Below are 26,616 nucleotides of genomic sequence, written 5' to 3'. Positions count from 1 at the left end.
ATCCTCTTATCGAGGAGCTGTTCACGAAAGTTTTTCTCTTGTGCTTTCTTAATCCGGGCTTTCAGGAGTGAGTACTCGAGATATATAAGATTTGATGCATTTCGCTCACCCCTAATACTGAAGTCAAGTCCGAGTGTTTCAGCAGCCTCCTCCGCTGCTTTGTACAAAAATGCTCCTTCGCCCACTTCTTGGTGATTCCTGACCATTTTAAGAAGAGGGTCTCTTCCATTCGCAACTCTGTGTGCTGTACCCAGAATAATCCTGCTGTGAAGACATTCAAGACTCAATATTCCGCGACCGCCTTGACGGCGTGAGATGTACAGTCGCGGAACGGAAGACTTAAGATGCATGCTTTTGTTCATGTGCATAACCTTTCTTGTCCCGATATCAAGAGATCTGAGCTCGTTCTTCGTCCATGAAACTACTCCAAATGAATAGAGTAGTACCGGGAAGGCAAGCATGTTCGTTGCAGATACTTTGTTCCTCGCCGACATTTCGGAAGACCAAATTTGTCGGATGAGACTTTTGTATCTGCTTCGGAGAGTATCCTTTATAGATGTCACATCCTGAATGCGGCTCTGTGGCACGCCCAGGTATGTATAAGTCTCTCCAGCGCAAGGGTGTCATATGGCGCTTCTATCAACGAGCTCAGGATCTTCAGGGATGCTATTAAGTTTTCCTCGCTTCAAATAAACCTTGGCGCATTTGTCTAACCCAAATTCCATTCGCACAAGTGGGCTCAGTGTGTCGCCCTGAAAGACACCTCTCTGAAAGGTTACCTTGTTAGTTGTCACACGATTTTTTGCCAGATGAGATAGTAAATCTGGTTTTCTAAAGTGGCATCAATCTATCTATGCGCCCAACTATTTGCGGATGAACCTTTAAGATTTCCAAAAGACAGATGATAAGTCTATGGGAGGTCGAATCGAAAGCTTTCCGATAATCAACCCAGGCCATCGATAGGTCACGCTGGTAGAATGCTGCATCTTTGCAGACACATCTATCGATGAGTAGGTTCTCACGACATCCGGCAACGCCTTTCTTTGAGCCTCGTTGTTCATACATTTCTTGCCACACATGTTCAATTGCCCGAACAATCCTATCATTTAGGATAGCTGTGAATATCTTATAAAGTGTGTTCAGACAAGTTATTGGTCTGTAATTCTTCGGGTCAGCTAAGTTGCCTATTTTCGGCAGGAGTATTGTGCGCCCTTCCACCAACCACTCTGGAATCGGCTCTTCCGACTTCAAATATGAGGTGAAAATATGGGTCAAATGCTGATGGGTTGAAGAAAACTTCTTCCACCAGAAGGCTTTGATACAATCTGGTCCCGGTGCGGAATAGTTCTTCATACCTCTTAATACTTTTTTCACCTTCTCGGTAGTGATGGGTGGGCATTCTTTATCAGGTGTTATGAGGGCAACACATAACTCCCTGAAGCTATTTATATTTTCTGAGTCTTCGTCCAGTCTATGCTGAACTTTGTAGACTTCTTTCCAAAATACTTCGACCTCCTCTGGTTTGGGTGGGTGTTCGACAATAACTGGAGGGTCTTGGAAGAGTCGAGATGGGTCAGAGAGAAACTGTTGATTTTTTCTGACCCACTTCTCCCTCCGCTCTAGACTTCTCTTAGCGTCAGATAGTTTCCGTATTCTCTCAACAATATACTGCCTGATGGTCAGCAGCTTTGACTTGTTAAGTGTGTGATAACGGGTCCGGAGTTCGCGCGCGAACTTTCGAACCTTGGCGGCAAAATTCCTGCAGATGTGATGTAGTCAATCACACATTGAATGCGGGACGCGTACTGTCTTGCGCAGCCTATCTTTATGGCAAGTTAATGCATTCGTCTTTTGGTCTTATGATCAGCCGTTGCTTTTGTTTTACGGTTCGCATTGGCCAAAGCTCTCGCTGCATTATACACACAATAATTGAGAAGCCCAGAGGTCGGATTCACCGGAAGAATGTCCACGAAGCTCGTCATCCATTTCAGCCAGATCTTTAGGCTTGAGAGAAACATTGGTGTTGATGTTTCTCCGGGTCGTAAAGCATCGCTCATCTATTGGATGCCTGCCCGCGGTTGGTCTTAGTGTCGCCTCTCTTTCTTTGGTGCCGGCTTGTCCTAGCTGTGGTAGAGTAGGCGTTCCGCTTACATAGCCCCTTTTACGGAGTAGTTCAGCATGGTTTCGCAGACGTTGCTGTGAAAAGTGCGATAGTTCCGGGTGTGTCTCGCACCACAGAGCATGCAGCCGTGCCATGTAACCCCGTTCACGGGACACACTCGCATCGTAGCACTCTAGCGAGTCGTGATTCAGTCGCTCCGTCCACCCAAAGGTCGCCAGATCCCTTCGATCCATCGCATTGAATCCATTTTCATTGGCTCCCCCAGCTCTAGATTGGTCGGCATTGTTGGCCGACCCATTACCGGTCGCCCGGTATCCCAGAGTCACCGTTCTAGACACCTCACCCAGGTGCCATTCAGCTTTCGGCACGGTTTTCACACCTCCGCTTGGGGGTTAATTCCTTCGGGACCACCCCTGGACAATTGTCCGCGACTGCCTATTTTTTTTGGTAACCATATTCAGCAGAAACCCTTCGAACAGGGACCCTCTATCCGCAACCCGAGGACGCGTGTATATATATATGTGTGTGTGTGTGTGTGTGTAATAGTATTAATATTTATATAATTTATATTTTATACATGAAATAACATAACCTCAAAATATACGCATATCAAGAGGCGCGCGATCTATTCAAATCATGATTCAGAAGAGGAGAAATGGGTTGTGCGCGCAACTCAGTCATTTACAGCATCTCCTACTATATTCACACGGACATAGCCCTGTCATAGTATTGGACCACATCTCGTTTCAGATCTGGTATCACTGTTGACTGTTCACACAAGTAATGTTCGTCAAACCCCTTTCCAACGTCTCCTGGAGGCGGGAAGACACCACTGTGGCTGGTCAAAGAAATAATGTTGGTCAAACCCCTACCTCTTTCAAAAGTCTCTTGGGGGGGAAGTCGCATATGGTACTGGTCACAGAATTGATGTTGGTCAAATTCCTACCCCTTTTCAGGGTCTGATGAGAGCGGGAAGGCACCCATGTGACAGGTCAGAGAATTAATGTTGGTAAAACCCCTTTTCAACTTGTCGCGGGGGGGGGGGGCGAGAAGTAATTCCTTTAACGATTCACAGAAATAATGTTGGTCAAACCTCTACCCCTTTCAACGTCTTGTGGGCGGTGGGAAGTTACAAGTGTGACTGGTCACAGAAATAATGTGGGGTAAACCTCTACCCCTTTCCAACGTCTCGTGAGAGGCGAAAAGTCACTCCTGTGGCTGGTCTCATAAATAATGTTGGGCAAATCTCCTCCCCCTTCCAAAGTCTCGTGGGCGGCGGAAGGCTCCACTGTGCCTGGTCACAGAGAAAATGTTCGTCAAACACCTACCTCTTTCTAACGTCTGGTGGGGGGGCGGGAAGGCACTCATTTGACTGTTCACAGAAATAACGCTGGTCAAGCCCCTACCACTTTTCAACGTTTCGTGGGGGTTGGGAACGAACCCCAGTGACTGGTCAAAGAAATAATGTTGGGCAAATCTCCCCTTTCCAACGTCTCGTGGGCGGCGGGAAGGCTTCCCTGTGAATGGTCACAGAAATAATGTTGGTCAAACTCCTACCCCTTTCCAAGGTATCGTGTGGGGAGGGGGGGGGGGCGAGAAGTTACTCCTGGTACTGTTCACATAAATACTGTTGGTCAAACCCCTACCCCTTTCCAACGTCTCGTGGCGGGCGGGAAGGCACCCATGTGATTGGTCACAGAAATAATGTTGGCACCCCTGTGGCATCGGTACTTATTGTGCTGTATTTCTTTGATTTTTCATATTTATCTTCGTTTTTCTCGAAAACTTACTTGCAAAGTACAAATGTATTTAACATAAAATATATGTTTTCAAAAGATCTACAAATTTTACTTTAAGATTTTTCGAAAATTTTTATTATTTACTAAGGTAAACACAAAAAACGATGATTTTTATGGTTCCTTAATTATAACCTCTGCTCCAGCTAGTTCACGATTAACGTTACGCAAAATTCCGCAAACATAGACAGTGCCTTTTAAATAATCAAGCTCCCTGTAGAAAGTTATTTTTTCACTAAGCTCATTGAACTTAGCTTTTACATATAATGAAAAGTTTTTAATTGTACAATCTCAGGATCAAGTCCCCCTTATCTTAAATCGGCAATATAAAGGCCTCCTATCGGCGAGAAAATTCGAGTCCTCTGGCTTTAATGTTGAAAAAGTAAGTGAAGAAAAAATGGTAGGTTAATGAAAGAGGTATCATGCAAATGTTGTACGTTAATGAGCCGAAAATGAATATTCAAAAAAATTGTTTGTAGCTTACGGATCTGAAAATGTGATGAAAAGCGAGGAAATTTGATAGCTTTTAAAAATAGTGAACTTTGAAGCATAGTTTTTTATTGAAAAAATAATACGAAAAAATTCATGGTGGTACTTTAAACATTTCTGAACAGATTGCCGTTGCAAAATTTGCAAAATATAAATAATTGTTCGTTTTTTGTGAATAACTATGCGATATTCGAAGTCAGTTTTTTACATGGGAAATCAAGTGCGAGAAACCAGCGTGGTGACATTTTTTCAGAGGATCGTCCTCGGTTTTCTTCAGCCCGACCTACCCAACTTGTGCCTCCGAGCTTCACTCTGGCTTTCGAACCCTTCCCCTGTGGTGAGGAAAACCGAGGAGGATCCTTTGAAAAACGGCACCACGCTGGGCTCTGGCACTTGCTTTCCTATATAAAAAACTGATTTCAAATATCGCAATTTGCACGAAGACAACAAGAAACACAGACTTCCTTCAAATGGTAAATTATTACAGATAGTTCAACTAACTACATCCAATTTAAATCACTTCATTATCTTCATTAGAACTGAAGATAGATCGGTCGCATATTTACTTACAAAAAACGAACAATTATTTATATTTTGCAAATTTTTCAACTGTAATTTGTTCAGAAATGTTTAAAGTATCATCATGAATTTTTTCAGATTTTTCATGTTATTTTTTCAATAAAAAACTATGCTTCAAAGTTTGCTGTTTTTAAAAGGTATCAAATTTCGTTACTTTTCATCAGATTTTCAGATCTGTAAGCTGCAAACAATTTTTGGAATATTACTTTTCGGATTATTAACGTACGACATTTGCACCTTTAAAATGATACCTCTCTCATTAACCTACCCTTTTTTCTTAATTTACTTTTTCAACGTCAAAGCCAGAGGCCTCGAATTTTCTCGCCGATAGCAGTATGTTGTATAAAATTTCTTTTATAGAGTAAACTATTCAGACAGTATTGCGTATTAGTAAGTAAAAATGAATAATTAATGGTTGTTACATTTTTTTCTTGCGTGATGAATGTTACTATTTATTATTAATAATTGAAAATCGTATTATTCTTATTGTTAATTGTTTTTCTCTATTTCTTTTTCCACGCCAAAGATGTTACATATTTGAGGTGAAAAAATCGCTTACTTCTATCAAAAATTTCAGTATTTCTTTGATAAACTGAAAAGCGAACATGAATTTCTTTCCGAGATAAGTGGTCGTCGATAAATTTGTTTGTCCTTGGTTGGAGCACCTACACTTGTTTATTTCCCTAAATATTTTAATATTCTGATTTTTTATTTAGAACTTTTTGTTTTCAGGTCCATCATGGCGCTTTTAGCCGACTTCGTCGCCTTGACGACAGACATTTCTTTAAATCAATTTTTAGCGCAAATAGATTGGAAAAACGATAATGTCGAACCAGGAGAACGAGTTGTGGTTGTGGAAGGTGGAGCCGATGTCACCCAGTGGGAGATCATCGCTGGAAATTGAAGATGAATGGCTCTCGTTCGATGACGAAACGCCTGCAGGAGGTGCAGCCATCGAGGAAGAGCCACTCTTGTACGACGAAGATGAACATCCAACCCGCGCACAAGTGGCTACCAAACTTTTAGAAGAATTAGATGAGTGGATCAAAGAAGGTAAATTTTGTTTAATTTCCCATATGTTCACTTTAGAAAACAGTGATATGTTTTTTTAATGTGTACTCCATAAAATATCATACGTTATGCAGAATATGCAAAGTAATAATTCGTATTTGTAAATAAACTTTTATCACATTATTTAAAAAAAATGTTTGACTAATAAGTTGTATGATCAAATGTAATTTTGGTACATATAAAAATATAATTTCATCCGGTGAAAATTTATATTGCTCTTACTTAATGTATATTTAAACAGTTAAATCTTCCACATACATACCAGAAATTCCAATCTTAAGATGTTCGTTATTTAATATCAATTATTATAAAATTTTCTTGACTATTTATTTTGCTCCTTGAGAGAGGAAGCTGTGTAATGGCAACAGTTTCAAAAGTTTTAACCGTTAGCTAGCCCTATGGGTAGAAAGCACCCCAGCAAATGTTGGAGCTTGAATTAACCGTACTAATTTTGATAAAATGGGGCATGTTTAATCTAACTTAAACTATTGGCTATAAAACAGATTCCACTAAAAAAATTCTTTTTTAAAAAACATCTTAAACTACATTAGGTAATTTTTTTTTAAATATCCAAAACCGGCTGCGCAAAACACGTGTCATTTACGTAATAAAAAGGAGTTGGGCCAGTTAAGGGTTAAAGTTAATTTAATTAAACGTTACTCAATTACAAAATTAGTTGTTAATCTTATTCCTTGAAGTGTTCGCATTCGCCGTAGTGCCATACTCCAGAACCCTTCAGCTACGGGAAATTTGGCCCCAAATACTTATTTGCCACTCGTTTCGTTTCCACACGAAACGCCACGCAGCTGTAAGAGTGAAGCGGAATTTTTCCGTGCTGAGTGAGGCGGCGTAATGGTGGAAACGAGACGTATTATAAATTAGTATCTGGAACCATATTTCGCCTCGCTGAAGACCCCTGCCATACGCTATCGATTTTTTATGTAGCTAAAATGTCAATTCGCGGGCCCAGGTAGAATTTGTAACATGCATTTTAATTTAGGCTTAAAAACAATGTTATTATCCGCAACAAGTGTTATACGTTGCATTTTCTTCATATACAGTGAAAATACTCGTTTCATGTTAAAACTGGTTCCGTAAAAAAAAATTTTAATATGTTTTCTTAGTTTTAACACCGTATATGCTGCAAATAACTTACCCTGATATAATAATGAACTGTAAATAAATTTGTATAAGTTTACACTTGAACTATTCACCCTTTAAAAAAAGTGTAACCTAAACGTTAGGTTAGAATTCGTAGTTTAATTGAAATTTATCCAGGGTGTCTAGCATTCTGGAAATCCTTGAGAGCCTGGAAAAGGCCTTGAATAATGCTCACTGTCCTGTAATTTTTATTTCCTTAAAGAAAACAAGTTTTTTTGAACTTGTTCTATGCTCTACCGTCACGTGTAATCACCTTCGAATTTATCATGTGCCATCTGCGGAGGACTTCTATCACTGAGGCTGAGTTCAGTGATTGGCGCAAGTGCAAAAAAGATTTCGAAATCAGCCAATCAGCAGTGGGGCTCCGATGCCTTAAGATGAACGGACCTCTCTTTCTACCATGTGGATTTTTGCAAAAATGTATCATCGAATCCATTTTAAATGGAATGAGGAAAATAGTAAGAATTTTTAATTTTTTAACATAAGTTCAATAGTTTTAGAAATTTGACCAAAAAATGAAAGAACAAAAGTATTAAACGAATTATATTCCTTTGACTCAAAATTTAAATTTAACTTCGAAATCATCTTTTTCATTTCGATTGAACCTCGTTGTCTATCATACATGGTAGAAAGAGAGGTCCGATCGACTTGAGGCATCGGAGTCCCACTGTCTATGTAGAAATTTTACTGGGGCCCAGACCGGAGCCAGACCAGGCCCAGACCTAGAAAACGGACCTGGACCCGATCGGTGATAAAACACACGTCCCGGTCGGATCCAGATCTGGCAACCGATTTTGTTTATAATAATAATTTAATAAGAAAGAAAGTAAATAGAGTGAACCATATTATTGATTTAAGTACCAAATATTAACACCAATATAAATGCAAACTAAATAGAGTGAACCATATTATTGATTTAAGTACCAAATATTAACACCAATATAAATGCAAACTAAATACATTTTTTAGGCTTTCCGACTTCGTTCTTTACGATATGTCCGCCCCAGTCCTTCCCATTTCCAATGATTGCGTTGATGCGCGTTAATGCTTCTTCCGCAGTGACAATGTAAATTATGTAATCACTGTGCATGAAAGTTGAATCTTACAATTTCATAAAAAATACGTAGAATTCAGAGATTCACATTTTAATCGTGTTTTAAGTCCTATTTTGGGAAAGCCTTGAAAAATTCGAGAACAACTCTATTTAAAAAATCGTCGTGTAATTTTCGGACGAAGGTGAACACGAAGAAATTCGCAAGGATTTTTAAATCTTTCGAGGATTAATTCTTTAACTCTTGGATTTACTCAATGAATTCGAAAATTCTCGCGGATTTGCTTCGTGTTTGCCTCATACAAAAATAACACTACGCTTTCCTCAAGGACTTTGAATAGAAAATCTTAAACTCCCTGATGAGATATTACAATTCGTTTATTTCAAAATTGTTTTTACAGTACGTTTATCATATAACTTTTATTGACATTGTAATCTAGAGTGTGAATTTAATTTAATAAAAGAGAAAACAAACAGGGTTTTGAAGAGAAATTAAGGTTATTTTTTTAGACTGGCTGGTTACATACATACCTAAAGTGTCGGTCAAGGGAATAGAGTCGATGATTGGATTCTTGTTAAACAATATTCTCTGTTATCTAGTCTAGATACATAAAATGCTACCATTTATATTAAACCGAATAATCTTCGAATAGAAAACTCGGACAAAATATGTAGACCTGTTCTCGATTTAGAGGTTTGCAGTTTTAAAAATAATTCATTCATTTGATAGCAAGGCAATTTCCCTAAATTCGAACTAGGTGGCGTTGCAATACTTAATTGCTCTGGCTTAAGTCTAGGCCATTGAATTATCCCAATCTGGCCCCGAAGATATTAAACCGATCAGGGCGAGATTGATAATCGGGAAAATATATGGCGATTTCTGCACGGTTGCATGAGTCATTTTCGTCGCACTTTTATTATTAGTATTGAATTATTTATATTTTTTATTTTATTAAATTTAGATTTTATAATTTAAATTTAAATTTGATTTCATAATGAAATATATATTTTTTATTATTATTTATTGAAGCGTTCAAAAAACTTTCCGTTTCTAACCAGTATTGTAATTCTGAAGTTTATGTATAATACATAAACAATTATATAAGTTGTGAATCATACTAATTTTGTAATAAAATTCATTATAATAATCAAAAAAGTTAGCTGGAAGAATCTATTTTTTTGTCCTGGCAAAACTGGAAGTCCTGGATTTTTTTAAACAGTAGACACCCTGTTTTATCAATTATATCAGTAAGATAATTTATTTGAATAATTTTACATTTAGTTAAAGAGGTAACTAGGTTTCAATGACCTTTTTTTCAACAACATTTTTTTGTTATTTATTTGTATTTAACATTTACAACTTTTTATTATGTCGTAAGGCATGTTATTAACTAACGGAAAAAAAATGATTTTTTATTTTTCATCAATATCCGGCCAATTTCTGGGCGATCTGATGACGCTGTTGAAAAACGTTCGCCATGATTTTTCAACTTTGCGTCATCTGAAACACAAAAACCAAAGTTTTTCATAAAGAGCACATAAATGGCTATAGCGTGAACCTCAATTATGAAAAAATATTAATTGATAAACAAATTGTGAAGGTTTTTGTGATTTTTCGTTTTTTTTTTTTACTTTTTTTAAACATTAACTAGATCGAATTGTTAATAAACATTAATGCAAAATCAAGACCGAGGTTCACGCGATAGCCAAGTCTTTTCTGAAAATTTTCAAAAAAATTTGAATGAAATCGGCCCAGTAGATCGGCTGGAATGGTGGCGACGACCCCAAAAAAACGCGTTTCGAGATAAACGCGTTTGAAGTACGAAAAATTTGCATTCCAACCGCTCGAGGTGTTTCGAAGTAATTGATTTTTCGGCCACTTCTAATACGCTCTGAGGTCAAAAAGGATTTCTACCTTATTTCTAAAGATACATAGGGACTGAAAAAGAAAAAGAAAATTCGATTTTTTGAAAATTTCAAACCTCGCTACCCCCTTAAATACAGTGAAACCCTTCAATAGCCTTCCCTTCTATAGCTCTTCCGAGAATTGACGCCGCGTCGCAGGTAGGTGTAACAGGTGGTGTGCGGGGTCTGCAGTTGTCATTCTTATGAAAAAAGTCGATTCATCGAAAAAGGGTAGCCATTTGCAAATTGATACTCATCAAGCGGACTTTCAGTGAGGAATGTATGTGGTTTAAGCAAAAAAATCCAACTAGTGATCTTCTCCGTGTAAATGGCTACGACTGAGATACATGAATTATTTGACCTTCAGGGCACTTCGGTAAATGTATGTCTCCTAAATTATTTCTTAATTTAATTTTACGCTTTCTCTAACTATTTTGAAATTCTAACTTACACGAAATTTTATTAATCTCTACATGCGAAAAATGAAGGCAAGACTGGTTCTCTCCTTTATAATGTATTGTCGAGAGTTGTTTTTCGCGTGGTCACCGAACCGTGTTCATTTGATTCTTGGTGTTGAATTTCAGAAGTCGATTAAAATTTGAATCTCACTCTAAAGTTCCAGGCGATATGATAGGTTAGATTTATTATTGTGAAGCGATCGAGTTAATTTTTTTAAATTACAAAGTGCGCATTGCGTTAACTTTCCATTACCGATCTCTGCCTAAAATTTACGCGGCAACTAACACATTTCGTACGCGCGCGCGCGTGTGCGTGTATGAAACTTTCGAGGTCATCAATTCTAGGAATATCTTGAGGTGATTAATTATGACTAATTATATTATCATAGTATACATTTATGAAATTTACATAAACATTTACTGTGTGTGTGTTTTTAATTTTGAATTTATGAAGAAGCTCATATGACGAGAGCAGAAACGGAATGAATGAGCGTCAGAGTAAAAGCGAACTGAAATTATTCCGCGGGGAAAAACGGTTTAGGACTTCAACCCACTTTGACTCCCAGTCTGAACTCAACCCGCTTTTACTCCCAGGCCCAAACTGAACACGCATTTGCTCGCACAGCAGGACCGTCGCTTTTTAAAATTTGATGTCCCGTGCTGATATTGTGATATTGCAGTATTCCTGTTCCGTTTCTGCCAGATTTGTATTATAAATGTCATCATCTTTGATGAAGGAATTTTAGTTCTTCGTTCTCATATTAACATGTTAACACCAAGCCTAAAGTTCTACATTTTTCTTCATTATATCACATAAAACTAGATAGTTGATCTAACAATAATTAATACTATTATGTATTTGAAAAAAACATTGGCTAGTTTGTACATTTTTTTGTAGTTTACAAATACTACATCGCTTTATTGTAAAAGCTTTTAATTGTATTATTAGATATAGTAATATCATTAATCATATTTTTAATGTGAAGAATTCCTGAAAATGAAACCAAGAGTCTACAACGACAAAATTTTGACAGCCACCAAGGTGCTTAGGTGGTTTTCCAAATTTTATCGTTAGATTCTTGGTTTTATTTTCAGGAATTCTTCACAATATCTTGATTATTGGACGTTAAATTAGATTTTAAATTTGATTTTAATCTCATTTAAATTTCCTAAATTTCAAAAATATTCTTGTAGTTACAAATATAATAATAATTAAAAATTATTATATAATTTATATTATAATTTTATACATATATATATATTATAATTATTGATAATTATAAATGAACATCCTCTAAATATATTTCAAACATCGTATTAAATTAACTTATAACAGCCTTATCTCAACCGGCACTTGACTTAGTCTGTGGCTATGATGAAAACCTGGATTCACTATAAAAAAACTTTTAAAAATTATTATAATAATTAATTTATATGTAAATTTAGATATAAAATTAATCATAAATAATAATGATGATTATTATTATTGTTTTAATATTATTATAATACTAGTATGTATATCAAGTATAACTTACAATATCAAATTTGTTAATGATTACATAGCGCTTCGCGTTTCGCCCCGCTCTAAAAGTACTTAAACGCGGATTTTAAATAAGGTGGGTATAAAAAATGATATGGATGATTTGAGGAAAGCCCCTCGGCAAATGAAACAGATTTTAAGAGAATTCCAAAGAAATTAATAAAGTTCAGGGTAAATTTCCAGTTAATTGCAAAAAATATTTGAAAATATCTTCAAATGTTTCAAATCCTACGAAACCCATTCACTTCTTGTATATGAATTCCTTGAAATACATTAAAATATTACAGAATTCCATACAATTTAATTAAGTCTCATAATATTTCCTCAAATCCTGGAAAATTGTTAAAAATAACTTGAGTGCTTCTTAAATTCCTTAAGCTAATTGAAATCCTCAGAAATCTGCTCAAATCTCTTAGAATATTTTAAAATATCGAGTGTACAACCTTATGGATCCTATAAAATCGTTCTATATCTTTATAAATTCTAGTAAATTCTATAAACCACCATGATAGTTTTTTTGAATACCATATAATCATTTAAATCTTCAAAATTCCTTAAAGGTTTTTTAATTTTTGAAAATACGACAGCTTTTAAGATCTTTTCAGATCAATAAATGACTAAAATCAACTAAAAGTTCTTTGAAATCTTTTAAAATATCCTAAATATTGCAAATGTCTTGATATTTTTAAAACTTTTGAAAGTTATTAGGAATTTAAAAAAATACCCTCATATCTTTCAAATCATTTGTAATCACTTGGATTAATTGAAATATTTTGTATAGACTACCATGGCATGAGTTATTTAATATTCTGTAAAATTTCTTTAAACCGCTAGAATTTTTTTAAAGCGTTTAATAATTTATTTTAATTTTCAAAATAGTTGAAAATAGATTTTTAAAATTATTCTTAAACATTTAAAATTCTTTAATATCTTTGATATCTTACGAAGTTACCGAAATTCTTATACATAAATGATTTAAAATCTATTGAAATATCATAAAATTCCGTAATATTAAGTGAAATCTGATATTTTATGAAATCCTGGAAATTTTATTAAAATACCTTCAGACTTTTGAAAATCACTTACAAGTTAAAATTGTTGTATTCCTCAGAAATCTTCTAGATTCTCTTGGAAAATTGTAACATATTTTTGTAACATATTTGTTATATTGATTATATTGATTAGCTTTAAAAAGTTTCAATTATAATTGAAACTTTTTGAAGCTCTTGAACATTATTTGCGGTTTTTAAAAATACCCTGACATCTTTCAAATCCCTTGGAACCACTTCAAATTGTTGAAATATATTAATGATACTAATATATTTAATATATCCTGTGAAATCTTTTGAAATCCCTTGAGATTTTTTCAGGCACTGGTTTTCAATTTTTTAAATACCTGCAAAATTTAAAAATTATTTGAAGTACCTTCAAATTATTTAAATCAATTGAAAATTCCTTGGAATTTTTTTAAATATACTTGAATCTCCAAAATTCTTTAAAATCTTAGGAAACAGTTTGATATATTTGGAAATATTTAAAATCCTAGAAAATTCCTTCATTCTCGTGAATAAATTCTTTGAAAGTCATTGAAATATTATAAAATCCCGTAAAACTACATGAAATCGTATGTTTTTGTTGAAAATTTAGCTATGTTGTTGAAAAGTCTTACTTTTTGACTGAATATTCTCCTGTTTTGTTGAAAATAACTATTTTATAGAAAATTTACTTTTTGTTTAAAATTTATATTTTGCCGTTGAAATATGAACTGAAATCTTTTCTGGATGAAAGTTAAACTTAAAGAAAAATCGTTTTTTTTCTTGGTTTGCAATTTCATGTTTGTTGGGTAAAAATGCATCAGTTTCGTGGAGTATTAACTTTTTACTGAAGTCATATTTTGGTTTGAAAATTCAATTTTTGTACAGAAAAATCGTCTTTCGGTTTGAAAGTTCAACAATTTAGATAAATTTTTATTTATTTATAATTTTGTTTATTTTTTCCATTATAAGAAAAACCTTTTAAAATTTTGTTGCTCTGTGAGATTTTTCTCGCTGACTTAAGTTTGATAATCGGATTGATGCTATTCCAAACATACAGAATCAATCATTTTGTCAATTAAAAAAAATTAAACAGGGAATTTCAGAAAATAATTATTAGTTTTATTTTCGGACAGGGAGCTCCAGTAAAAAAATATAATTTCACTTGGAACAGGGAATTTTTAACATGGAACGGGAATTTTCTAATGAATTAGAAGAAAGGAATTTTAAAAAATCCGTCTTCCAAGTCAGAATTTGTCACAATTTGAAAGTTCCCTCTTCTAAATGTTAGGTAAAGAAATTACTTCAAGCGGTTTTTAGAGTAGAAGTATTATTCCAAAGAAGTATTTCTGAATTATAATGTAAATTGTTTATATTGTTTGTTATGAATTCATCTGTTTTTAATTAAAAATGATTCAACTGGCCACGTGACCAAACTAGTCTCCGGTTATGAGCATTTTTTTGGTGTAAACTGTTTCCACACGGATTGAGATATCGTGTTTAAAATCTGATAGATTAAATAAAAAGCACTAAAGAACGTTTGTATACATCAATATGTATATAGTTCTAAAGAAAGTTTATTTATAAATCGATGAAATAGGATATTACCATTCGAGTTATTGCACTTTGCTGATAATTTTTGGTTTGATGCATTTTGGATTTTTTGGTTCGCGTATATTGAGTACTGACACCACTTTTGGACTAAATCGTCTAAACCTTAAAAAAAATTAATGTAAGCAATAAAATTTGCACATTCGTTGCAAATCAACAAATAAGTATCTGCACACACGTAACCTATTATTATTTTTGGAGCATTTTTAGCGATTTCTAGCAGAGAAAAAAAGAAACTGAAATGATTTTCATTTTTTTCGGCCCTCACTACGTCCACACGGATTGAGATATCGCCTTCAGGATTTAGAAAGTTATATCGAAAAGAATAACGAACGTTTGTATATACAAAATGTTTATAATTACGAAAAAAGTTTTCTAGTGAAATACTATAGGAATAGGAAAAAAACTTTTAACGTCGATAAAGTAGATGCCTCGATTTAAAAAAATCGAGGAACATCCTAGAATGTGATACTCGAAAATCCGTCCAAGTCCCATCTTGAGAAATGTTCATTTTCAGAAAAGTATTTAAATTTTCTAATGGTTATATATTCTTGTGAATTTTTTGTACTGGTGTGAAATAATTCTAAGTAATACCAAACCAATAATAATAATATTTCGCCCGGGGGCGATTTGCAGCGAATGTGCAAATTTTATTGCTTACATTAATTTTTTTAAGGTTTAGACGATTTAGTCCAAAATTGGTGTCAGTGCTCAATATACGCGAACCAAAAAATCCGAAATGCATCAAACCAAAAATTATCTGCAAAGTGCTATAACTTGAATGGTAATATCCTATTTCATTGATTTATAAATAAACTTTTCTTAAAACTATAAACATATTGATGTATACAAACGTTCTTTAGTGCTTTTTATTTAGTCTGTCAAATTTTAAACACGATATCTCAATCCGTCTGGACACAGTGAACACCAAAAAAATGCTCATAACCGGGGGCTAGTTTGGTCTCGTGGTCACGAAGAGAATGCCCTTAATTAAAAATCTATTTGTATTTTGTGGAAAATTCTTCTCTTTTGATAGACAATTAATCTTTTTGACATAAGATTCAACAATACTAGTTAAAGAGTCTTCATTTTAGATAAAAATTCATTATTTCAGTTAAAAATTTATGTTTCTGGTTAAAAATTCAACTGTTCCAATTAAATATTTACAATTTTATTGAAAAGATTCATTACTTTGTTTGAAAATGTAATTTTTTTGTTGAACGTTAGGTTTTTTTTTGTTAAAAGTAATTTTCTTAACTAAAAATTTAACTTATTCCAATTAAAAATTCCAAAAAACAGATAATACACAATTCAAAGTAATATATAATTTGCGAAAAAACTGGATTGTATCTAAAATCCAAAAAAAGCGGAAAATTAAAATAAATTTCAATGCATTTTTGAACGTATTTCCTTTTGTGATGGCAAATCAGTTAAATGTGTGTTAATTTGTTTTTTATTTAGATGCATTACTACGATGTCAGAAGTTTCATTGAGATTGATCTGAAAAAATCATTTTTTGAGGAGAGAATAAGATTTTTTATTTTGCGAATACACAAAATGTCATAGTTTACAGGTAATAAGCTGCCGTAGGTCGTAGGAAATCACTTTTGAGTCAGTTCATAAGCGTTGGTTTTTTGGTGCGACGTTAAAATGGCTTTCCACAAGACTATGGGGAAAAATGGGTTGAGTGATGGCCGCGAGGAGAAACGGTTTAGGCTTCTAACCCGTTTTTGCCCTTAGCGTATTTCAATCCGCTTTACCTCTGACGCTCATTCAAACAGTTCTTACGCTTAAGGGGGCAACCCATGTAACGGCTTCAAAAAGTCAATCTTTTTTTATTTGCTTAAATGGAAGCTTGTCGTCCCAAAAACTTGCTGTAAAAGTTTCAGAGTCGCAGGTGAATTCTTTCACACCTAAAAGGCACACCGCGCTAGCCTGCCGATGCTGCCTTTTTTTCAACATGTAAATCTTTAAACGCGTTTTTCTCGGTTCCATATTTTTCATAATTGCCCGGAAGATAACTCAATAATTATTCGACCGATTGAGTTGTCCTTGCATACACATATAGTTGAAATGAATGCCTTCTGTGTGAACCTCTCTAAACTGGAAAAAAATTGTTTAAACAATTTCATGCAAATTTTTGGGTAAAAATTAAATTTTTTTAAATGGACGCCATATTGTCAAAAATGATTATTTTTTAACTTTTTTTGGTTCACACAGAAGCTATGAATATAAACTTCAAGAAGCTTTTTTGTTTTTTTTCGTTTCAGACGAATCTAAGAAACTCAAGTGCGGGCAATTTCACATCTCCCGGCTGAACATGTTCAACATCTGCCCTTATAATTAAAAATGTTATGCATATTTATGCCTGGAAAAAATTTATTTCTTAGTTCAAAAGTGCCTTAAATAACCATACAAGTTTTGGAAAGATTCGTTTTTAATCGGCTTCCCCCAAAAAATCCCAAAATATACTCTTATTTTTGAGGTGTTACACGGGTCGGCCCCCTTAAACTTTTCAAATTCGTTTTCGCTCCTCTACTTATTCAACGCCGCTTTTATTCTCAACCCGTCATATATGTATAGCGTATAGGCTCAAAAATTTTAAAAGATATCATTTTCGAGAAATCTAAAAAATGATACAGTTATGTCATACATTTTGGAGCGTTAAACCGGGAAATCGGGGAAAACACCGGGAAATGAACTAAAAAACTGAGAAGTTACTTCACGGCGAAGATCTGGCGAGTTGAACGCAAAAAGGTATTGCATTTTATTTCGATGAAAAATTTAGTTTCCCTTAAATAACATAACAACTGAACAACATAGAAATTTGATTGCCATACAAAAAAGATGCGCAATAAAATTCTCTAAAAATATCGACTGTCAAAAGTCAAATTTGAACAATCTTCCAAATTTGTTCCACGGACAATACTTCTCCGCATGCTCGAGCGCTAAGGTGGTTATTGCACCCGGCCCTTCAATTGTTTCAAAACTCTGCTTCCTCAAATTTCTCGTAAATATTAAATTTTGCTTAATTTCTTGTTAAGGGCATGTGATACTTATAGTTTCGCCGGCTTTTTTTCCACAAAAATGAAAATGTTTAAAAACTGAATTCGGAGATGCTATGAAATATCATAACGGACGTCCCCGGACTCTTCTTTGTGGGATAATAACAAAAAAAAATTATTGTGCTAAATAAAAATTTTATGCATATGCATTATTTTGAGGTTACGTCGTTTTTCATCTCTGCCTTTCCGATAATCTGAAAATTATTTATAAAATAAATTTTTTTGATTGCTTGAAAACAAGGTTAGTTCCGGGAGATTAGTTACTATGTTTATTTGTTAGTCCAAAGTTTTCGGCCAAAAATATTGTGTAGTTTGGAAGTAACGCTCGGGTGAATTGTAACACACATAACCTCGAAATATACACACACATTGTTAGCAATATCAAAAAATTTTTGATAAAAAAACACAAAAAAAAGTGTGTTGGGATGTCCGTTAGCATGTTCGCTATCATTTCCCGAATTTTTAAGACAAAATATTTATTATTTTAGAAAAAAAGCCGGGGGAACCTAAAACTGGTAAAATCGACAATTTTCTAAGTATCACATACCCTTAATTAACTTTAGAAATCATGAAAAATGTATACATAACAAGGTTTTTTATACGTAAAAAATATTGATTTAAATAATAGAAGTACAATTTTTTGTAATTAAAAGAAGCGATATCAATGATTACAGTAAAGTGGTAATAGTTTATAATTGTAAAAATATGAATTTCATACTATATTTCATTATTTTTTCCGCAACAAGAGTAATACTGCAAATACTGTACATATAATAAATTATTATGGGGAGAAATACTTGTTAATTTTTATACAAATTAAAATAAACCACATAAAGTGGATTTTACTTTATTTAGAATGTTTAAAATATTTATATTTTTTCTAAATAAAATAACAATATGATAAATAATTTCCTTATTGAACATAAGCAGTGCATACAATTTGAAGGTTACTGATAATTGCCCATAAGTACCTAGAATTGTTCAATCACAAAGGTTTACAATGTACAATGTTTTGATTTTTTAGGTTAGAGCTTTAAAAATGAAGAGATTCAATGCACTCAAAATTGAAAGACTTTTAAATTATATTGGCAGTTGTATGAATATATATATTTTTAAATTCGTATATAATACGAACGGCACGCACACTAATTGTGGTTCTTCCACTACATGTGCTATTTTGCTCATGATTTGCACCCATGATTTACGCATGCGCGCACCTAATGTTGCGCTAATAGAGGGGGCATCCAATAAGTCCGTAATTCCTGTAATTTTCCGCCCCTCCTATCCCGGATTTGGAATGTTATCAAAATTGTACTTTAAAATTACAATACATTTAATTAGACGCGTTGTCGTACTAGAAAACTAAATAATTCTACCAAACGCCTTCCTCGTTCCTTTTGTAATTTCTATAATAAAATTCATTGCGCGAAGTATAAAATGATATTTAAAGTTTTCGGATTGATCTGTATTATTTCTTCTTAAATCTTCATATAAGCAGTTTCTTAGACTTGGACTTGATAACCCTTCCTGAAATTGATATTATCATTAGACAACTAGAATAAGGTGATAATAGATTTTATGCTTTCACGATAATTAATTTTGATAAAAAGAGATATTTCGGGTTTCACTCGTGTAAAACGATACATGTGAGTGCCACCACTATGGTCTCAGCAAGCAGTTCCCCCACCGAAGTGCTGGATGAAGCGATGGCCATCACACCGTCCGATACTGCTCGAGTTTGATCAAATTGAAAACTGGTTTTGCATGACTTGTTTTGCACAAATATAATTGCAACAAATTATTATTAATAATGGGTGGGCTGCAAACTTCTGTTAATATGAGATCGTTGATGGATCAGGCAGTGTCTCCAGAACTTGGGATTTTTCGGCCCCCCACCACTCTAACATCTGGGAGCGACAGATTCAAACGTAGCGTGTCGGTGAGTCGGTCCTGCTACATGTTGCGTAGGCCAGCCTCCTGTAGAGCTGAAAATGCACGAGCTCCCCCCCCCCCTCCGATTTCACGATTCGTTTTCGGTGGCTAACTGGCTATTTGGAGTTTTTAAGTAAACTGAATCTCGCAGGGTGTCAAGAGAATGAAAGTTCGGGCAATTTATTGCGCAATTTTGTTGCACATTTTTTTATAAATTTATTTTGGATTAAAAAATGTCCTCTGAAATTTGCGTAAGTTTAAGAGATATTCAGGAATTTTGAAAAGATTAGAAAATAGTTAAAATTGGTAAAGATTTTGTTAAAGAATTTTGCAAGGTTTCACGAAAATGAAGAAAATTCTTTGAGGTTTCTACGAATAATTAATAGAATTTTTTATTTAAAAAAATTAATTTAAAAAAATTCCAATAAATTTTAAACTATGTTTAAAATTCTCAATAAAGAATCTGAAGATTTTAAGGCAATCCTTTTCATTTTGCCGAATTTCAAAGAAAATATTGAAAAATTTGAATAGTTTTTAATGATCAGAAGGCTTAGATGGCCCGACAAGATTAGAAACAGAACTTTTTCAAGATTGGTAGGAAAATTTTTAATGACTTTATGAGAATATTAAAAAAGGTTTTTAAACGTGTGAAAGGATTTCCTAAAATTAAAAAGAAGACTGTAGAAGATTTTAAAGCAAAATGTTTAAATTTGATAAGATTATAATAAATAGATCAAAATCGAGTAAATGCAAGAAATATTAAGAAGAATCGAAGAGATTCAAATCGAATTTTAAACTTAAATTCTGTCAGAAACTTAGATTTTTAAAGAATTCAAACATAAACTTTAGAAACTTTAAAGGAATTCCGAAAGATTTTAAGGCAGTAAAAATATTTTTCTTAAAATTCTTGGGAAAAATTTAGAAGATTATGAGTCAATTTTTTCACATCTTGAATTAAGGAACATAATTCTTATTAGGCCTTGTTGTAAAATTTTGTTACGCAATTTTTTAAATTATGTTGGTTTAAAAATGTACTTTCAAATTTGAGTAAGTTTAAGAGATATTCAGAAATTTTGAAAGGATACAAAAATAATTAAACCTTTTACAGATTTTTCAAGAATTTTGTAAGTTTTCATGAAAATGAAAAAAATTGTTTTAGGTTCCTAGAAATAATTTAAATAATGTTTTATTTCGAAAAATTAATTTTAGGAGATTATTTTAAAGCATTTCAAAACATGCAAAGAGACGTCAAAAATTGTCGAAGTATCTGGAAAAGTTTAAAGGCAATTTTTTTTAATTTTGCAAAATAAAAAAAATCAGGAAAAATTTGAATAATTTTGACAGATTAGAAAACCTGAGAAGATTATAAAAAAAAAATTATTTTCCTAATTATCGTGTGAAAATTTTTAATGATTTTTTATTTTGAAAAATGTGCTTTAACAGAAAATTAAAGAAGATTTTTAAACACATTAAACAATTTCCTAAAATTTCGAAAAAGTGTGTGAATTCGATAACATTACAAATTTAAAAAACATGTAAATAATCGAATAAATTCAATAAATATTAAGTAGAATTGATGAGATTAAAAAAGAATTTAAGCTTCAGAAGAGTTTTAGAAACATAGGACAAACTGATTTAAAAGACTTAAAAACTTAAAAATTCTTGTGGAAGAATAAGAAAGATGCACCTGGAAATTGTGTACAATTATCACTCTGTAAAATTAAAATTCGAATGATTTTTTTAAAAATTACTTTCTGCACATTTCTTTTCAAGCAGAGTCCCCGCGTTTAATCGCAAGAGGTTCAATTATTTCCAATCAGATTAAGTAATTATATAAATTTTGAAAATTCAAAAAAGATAACTTGGAATAAGTTGAATGAGATTTAAAAAAGGTTTATTACAAATTTGGAAACATTAAAAGTTGTAGTATTTAAATACACTTAACATTTAATATTTTTATATCAAATTTTGATAAGATATAATAGATATGTATTTAAAATGAAAATGTAATAGAGGAGAGTACCCAAATATGAGATACCAACTCTGTTTGGCGTGATTGTCGGAATTCTATGTACTGAATTTAAAAGTAATATAGGTCATTTTAAAGGAAATTTAGTTTTTCATAAGAAGCTCAAATAAAAAATTTTATTAAAAAAATTTTTTATGCTTAAAATACAAAAAATGTAAAAAAGTGCTTTTTCCAAACTCGTCAAACTATTCTCATAATATGAGATACCCCAGGAAATAGCTAATAAAATGCAAAATAAAGTATTATTTGAAATGAAAAACTTCATTCTATGTTTACGAAGTATAAATTTAGTGCTATTTAGATATATTTAGTTTTTGCAGTAGTCACAAACACTTTTGTAACCAGTTCCCCCCGCGTACACAGGTATCTCATATTATGAGAACCACACCGTGCAACTACGAACTTAATATGCCTGACTTGTACAATGAAAAACTTCAATACTATCGATATTTTCCTACTTAGTTATTCAATCCCCATCACTCCAGGCAAACTTTACTGCTAAAACCATATTTAATGAATAATAAATAGGGTTTAAAGAATTCCCTTCCAAGATCTCGACCACCATCGATTTCACAAAAAGTTCGCCTATAATCTTTAGAAGTCCAATGAAAAATGGACTATACAACGAAATTACTCTTTCTTCAAGAGCTACAAGTTAGTGCTAGAATCAACAGAGTGGGTCTCTTAGTTTAGTTGATACCCCGTTTTCACATATTACGAGAATATCTCATATTCTAGTACTCTCCTCTAATAAAAGTCGATAAACGAAGGACTTTCAGATAATGAAAGATAATGAAAGAAACTCCCTGGGAAAAAATGTAAATAATTGTTTTGGAATGAATTCTAACAAAAAATTGAAAAAAGATTACAAAACATTTTTTATTATTTCCTAAAATGTTTGAAAAGTACATAAAATATTTTGAAACAAAATGTTGTAACTTTTCCATACTACTTAACTTTAGAAAAATTACGGAACATAATTTTTTAAAATTTGAGTAAGTTTCAAAGATATTCACAAATTTTGAGACGATTCGAAAATAATAAAAACTTGTAAAGATTTTTAAAGGAATAATTAACATAATTTTTTATTTCAAAGAATTAATTTGAAAAGATTATTTTGAAACATTTAAAAACATTGCAAAAGATTTTAAATATTCTCAAAGCATCTGAAAAACTTTAAGGCCATGTGACGAGAGGGTCACGTGACCAAACCTGGTCTTCAATTGTTCTTTCCCAACTTACGTCTAAACGAAATGAGGTATAGCTCTGAAAGTTTGGGAAATGAAAGAGGAGGTAATAAAGTCATGTCTCTGCTTTGTTCCAGTGGAAATTTGGAGAAAAAATTTGTTTTGAAGAAAGTACCTAAATATCCTAAATAATCAGAATATTGAAAAAGTTTTTTTTTTTAATTACTATTTTGGAGAAATATTGACCGTGCTGTCGTCAAACCCTGCAAGCGATTTGCAATGTTGTCAATGGGCTAGTTTTGAGGTTTATATTTATCGAAGTGGGGTAAAACAACAAAAATCGATCACGAACATTATGCACAAATAATGCAAACACTAATGTTTGCACTTGAAATCCAAATAAACATATTTAGTCTGTCATACGTATCAGTCTGGTATCAGCTGTGTCAAAGCAGCACTACCCGGTAAGAAGCCTGGTCTTGAAAAATATTAGAAAATTTGTATCCCTAAGAATGCCGTTTCTGTCCTTAGTTTTTTAATTCTCATTAAGCGGCGAAAATTATAAGATTTCAATACCTTCTAAAGCCGATCGGAACTGTCAGACGTAACCTCGAATACATTAAAAACATAATTTTCGTTTGAAGCATTAGAACGCGCTCTAAATGCCAAATCTAGTAGGATTGTATGTATTTAACACATTTCTTTATCGTCAAATGTTCGCTTTGTTCAAATATTATCAATTGAAAAAATATAAAATCATGATCAAAAATTGAAAAAATTATTTTTCACCTGAACCTTCTTTGTGGAAATAGATCCTGATATCGTAAAATGACCGACGCTATGTTTTAAAAAGCTTTTTTCCTGATTATTATTCGAAAAACAGTAAATAAATGTAGCAAGATTTGCTAAATTAAAAGGGATTAAAATTTGTCTAATTCTTGGATGCTTTGAGGTATTCAGCAAAATATTGTCAGCGCTAGGTACAGAAAGGGATTCAATTTGAGAGCTAACTTCAACGGTCGTGGATATTCAAAACGGGAGGACAAAAACGGGATCCAGAAGTATTCAATATTTCTCACGTTACCACTGAATGAAAGAAATTTTTCAATACTTTTTAATGCAAGCCTTTTTACCGGGTAGCGCAGCGAGTAGACCACTTCGAACTTATAGAGGTCTGTGGGTAAAACAGATTGCATGATTACCTTCAGAGAAAGTTAAAAGTCAAACTTCTGCTGTAAAACCTAACCGTCGATAATCATTATTTGCATAAATAAACTTTTTTCTTCCTCCAACTGGTACACAAACGATCCTTTGATATTTATTAACATTTCCCCAAAAAAAATCCGCGTTATTTAAACTTTTACTTTTCAATATGGGTGCAAAAATATTGATCTTAGGGCTGACTTGATCAGCTGTTATACTCATCACATGGCCTCAAAGGCATTTTTTAAAATTTTGCAGAATCAAAAGAAAATCAGGAAAAATTGGAATAATTTTTAAAGATTAGAGATTGGAAGGTCTGACAAGATTAGAAAAACAGAATTATTTTTCTAATAGTCGTGTGAAAGTTCTAAATAGCTTTTTATTTGAAAAAATTTACTTTAAAAAAAATGCATGCGGATTTTGAAACACATCAAACGATTTCCTAAAATTTAAAAGAAGAGTATAGAAGATTTTAAAGCGAAATGCTTCAATTTGGTAAGATTAAAAAGTTTAAAAAAAAGTAAATAATAAAGTGAATTCAGGAAGTATTTAGTAGACTTGATGAGATTAAAAAAAAAATTAACCTAAGAAGTGGTTTAGAAACGCAAGATAAACTTTAGGAACATTAAAAGAATCTCGAAAGGTTTCACGAGAATAAACAAAGTTTCTGAAATTACTTGGGAAAATTTAGAACATTATAAGGAAATTTTTTTCTACATTTTGAATGATTTTTTTAATTTTCGATAAAAACTCAAGAGAGTTACCAATATCTTGAAGAATTTAAAACGTTTTAAATAGGTAACAAATTTTCCTAATATTTTTGAAACTCCTATAAATTAAAAATAAAATGTCTAAAATCTCCTAGGATCTTTTCTGACACATCTGATATATTCGAAAATCTTTTTTTTTTAATTTTCTTAAGAATCTTAATAATTATTTACATATAAATTTATAAACAAACTGATAATACTTATTTTGTTATATATGAAATCTTTACGAAATCCTTAATTCTTTAAAATACTTATGTCAACATTAAAAAATTTAGCGTTAACAATTTTATTTTAATTGTAAAATAATTGCAATTGGAAATTGATTGTAAATAATTGTAAAATAAATAAAATAAAATTTATTTTATGAATAAATATCTCAGGATTATAAAAAGAGAAAAAAATTGCAAAGGTAACTCGTTGTACCATTTTAATAACTAATGAACATATTTTTAGATTATTTTTCCTTGATTCTGGCCAAGGGTCAAACATGGTTCAAAAAACCGTCGTGAAATTTCAAATAAAAACTGTACTCTCGATACATTAATTTTTTTAATACTATGAAGAATCGCCTTTCAAATTATAGTTGAAGTTGAAGAAATAGATATTTCTCTTATCGTTTTTCAGCATATGATTTTTCACTAAATGTAAAGCAGATTAAAATACACTCGAAAAATAAAAAAAAAATAAAGTTCAGAAATGCATGCAGTTTTCTGTTCAGAAAATCCCACACATTTTTTAATAAAATTCCTTTCCTCACCACATTCAAAGGAACAACCTACATTCAAAGGCACAATGCGGCACTAAGAGTGCTTTATTACCATCTCTGTCACTCTTACGGCATTAACCTTAATGTCGCTCCTCTAAATGCTCCCAGGGAAATCGAGTCAATTGTCGAGAATGAGAAGTGCCGCATATACTGGAACTTTATATTCTCGAAAATTGTTTCTGTTGCTCACTCGAGGTCAGACATGGTTCTTCTTGACTTCGAGAAGCGAACCATGTTCGTTATCGAATTTTTGGCACCAGCTGACAAAAACATCATAACCAAGGAGAATGAAAAGAAAGAGAGGTATCAAGACCTTATAAGGGAGTTGCAACGATTGTACCTGAAATATTCTGTTAAACTGATCGTCCTTATCATCGGCGCTCTTGGAGGTGCCAAGCTTTCACTTGCTAATGGCCTAAAAAGCATCCCTGCGTGTCAACAATATGCTAGAACACTTGCGGGAAAAATGCAGAAGGCGGTTGTCCTTGGGTCGCTCCATGTTCTCAGGGTGCACGAAACTTTTGCCGGATCGTCGTATTGATTCCGTTACAGACTGTAACCACCTATCTCATGGTTGTGAGACGTGTTTGTGGCTGAAATTTTACCGCGATTTCACTGGAAGCGGGTTCAATTTTTCAGAATAGCACCCACTCCCGGTGAAATTTTTTTTTCTTATTTTCTTATCTTGTACAAACATAAGAATACCTGCATGCATGCGTTATACACTTACACAAGTGCATATATGTATAATATATTTGTGTATATAAATACATACATATACCGTGAACTTCCACTTATGTCCTCGCGCGCCTAGTTCCCCTGCCCCTATACACACTTATTATATATA

At 32.9% G+C, this 26,616-nt stretch overlaps 1 protein-coding gene across 1 annotated transcript in view; it reads left to right on the top strand.

Moving 5' to 3' along the window:
• The window catches only part of LOC117167879 (activating transcription factor of chaperone), a 146,208-nt gene that overhangs the window by 8,039 nt on the left and 111,553 nt on the right, over positions 1-26,616 (top strand). The window contains exon 2 of the mRNA XM_033353113.1: positions 5,719-6,039. Coding sequence (XP_033209004.1) covers positions 5,811-6,039 — 229 coding nt within the window. The 5' untranslated portion in view covers positions 5,719-5,810. The remainder of the gene's footprint in view (positions 1-5,718; positions 6,040-26,616) is intronic.

The sequence above is a fragment of the Belonocnema kinseyi genome, chromosome 2, assembly GCF_010883055.1.
Source record: "Belonocnema kinseyi isolate 2016_QV_RU_SX_M_011 chromosome 2, B_treatae_v1, whole genome shotgun sequence".
Classification (NCBI taxonomy): Eukaryota; Metazoa; Arthropoda; class Insecta; order Hymenoptera; family Cynipidae; genus Belonocnema; species Belonocnema kinseyi.
Note: the sequence above shows the minus strand (reverse complement) of the source record. Positions and strands in the feature narration are given on the sequence as shown.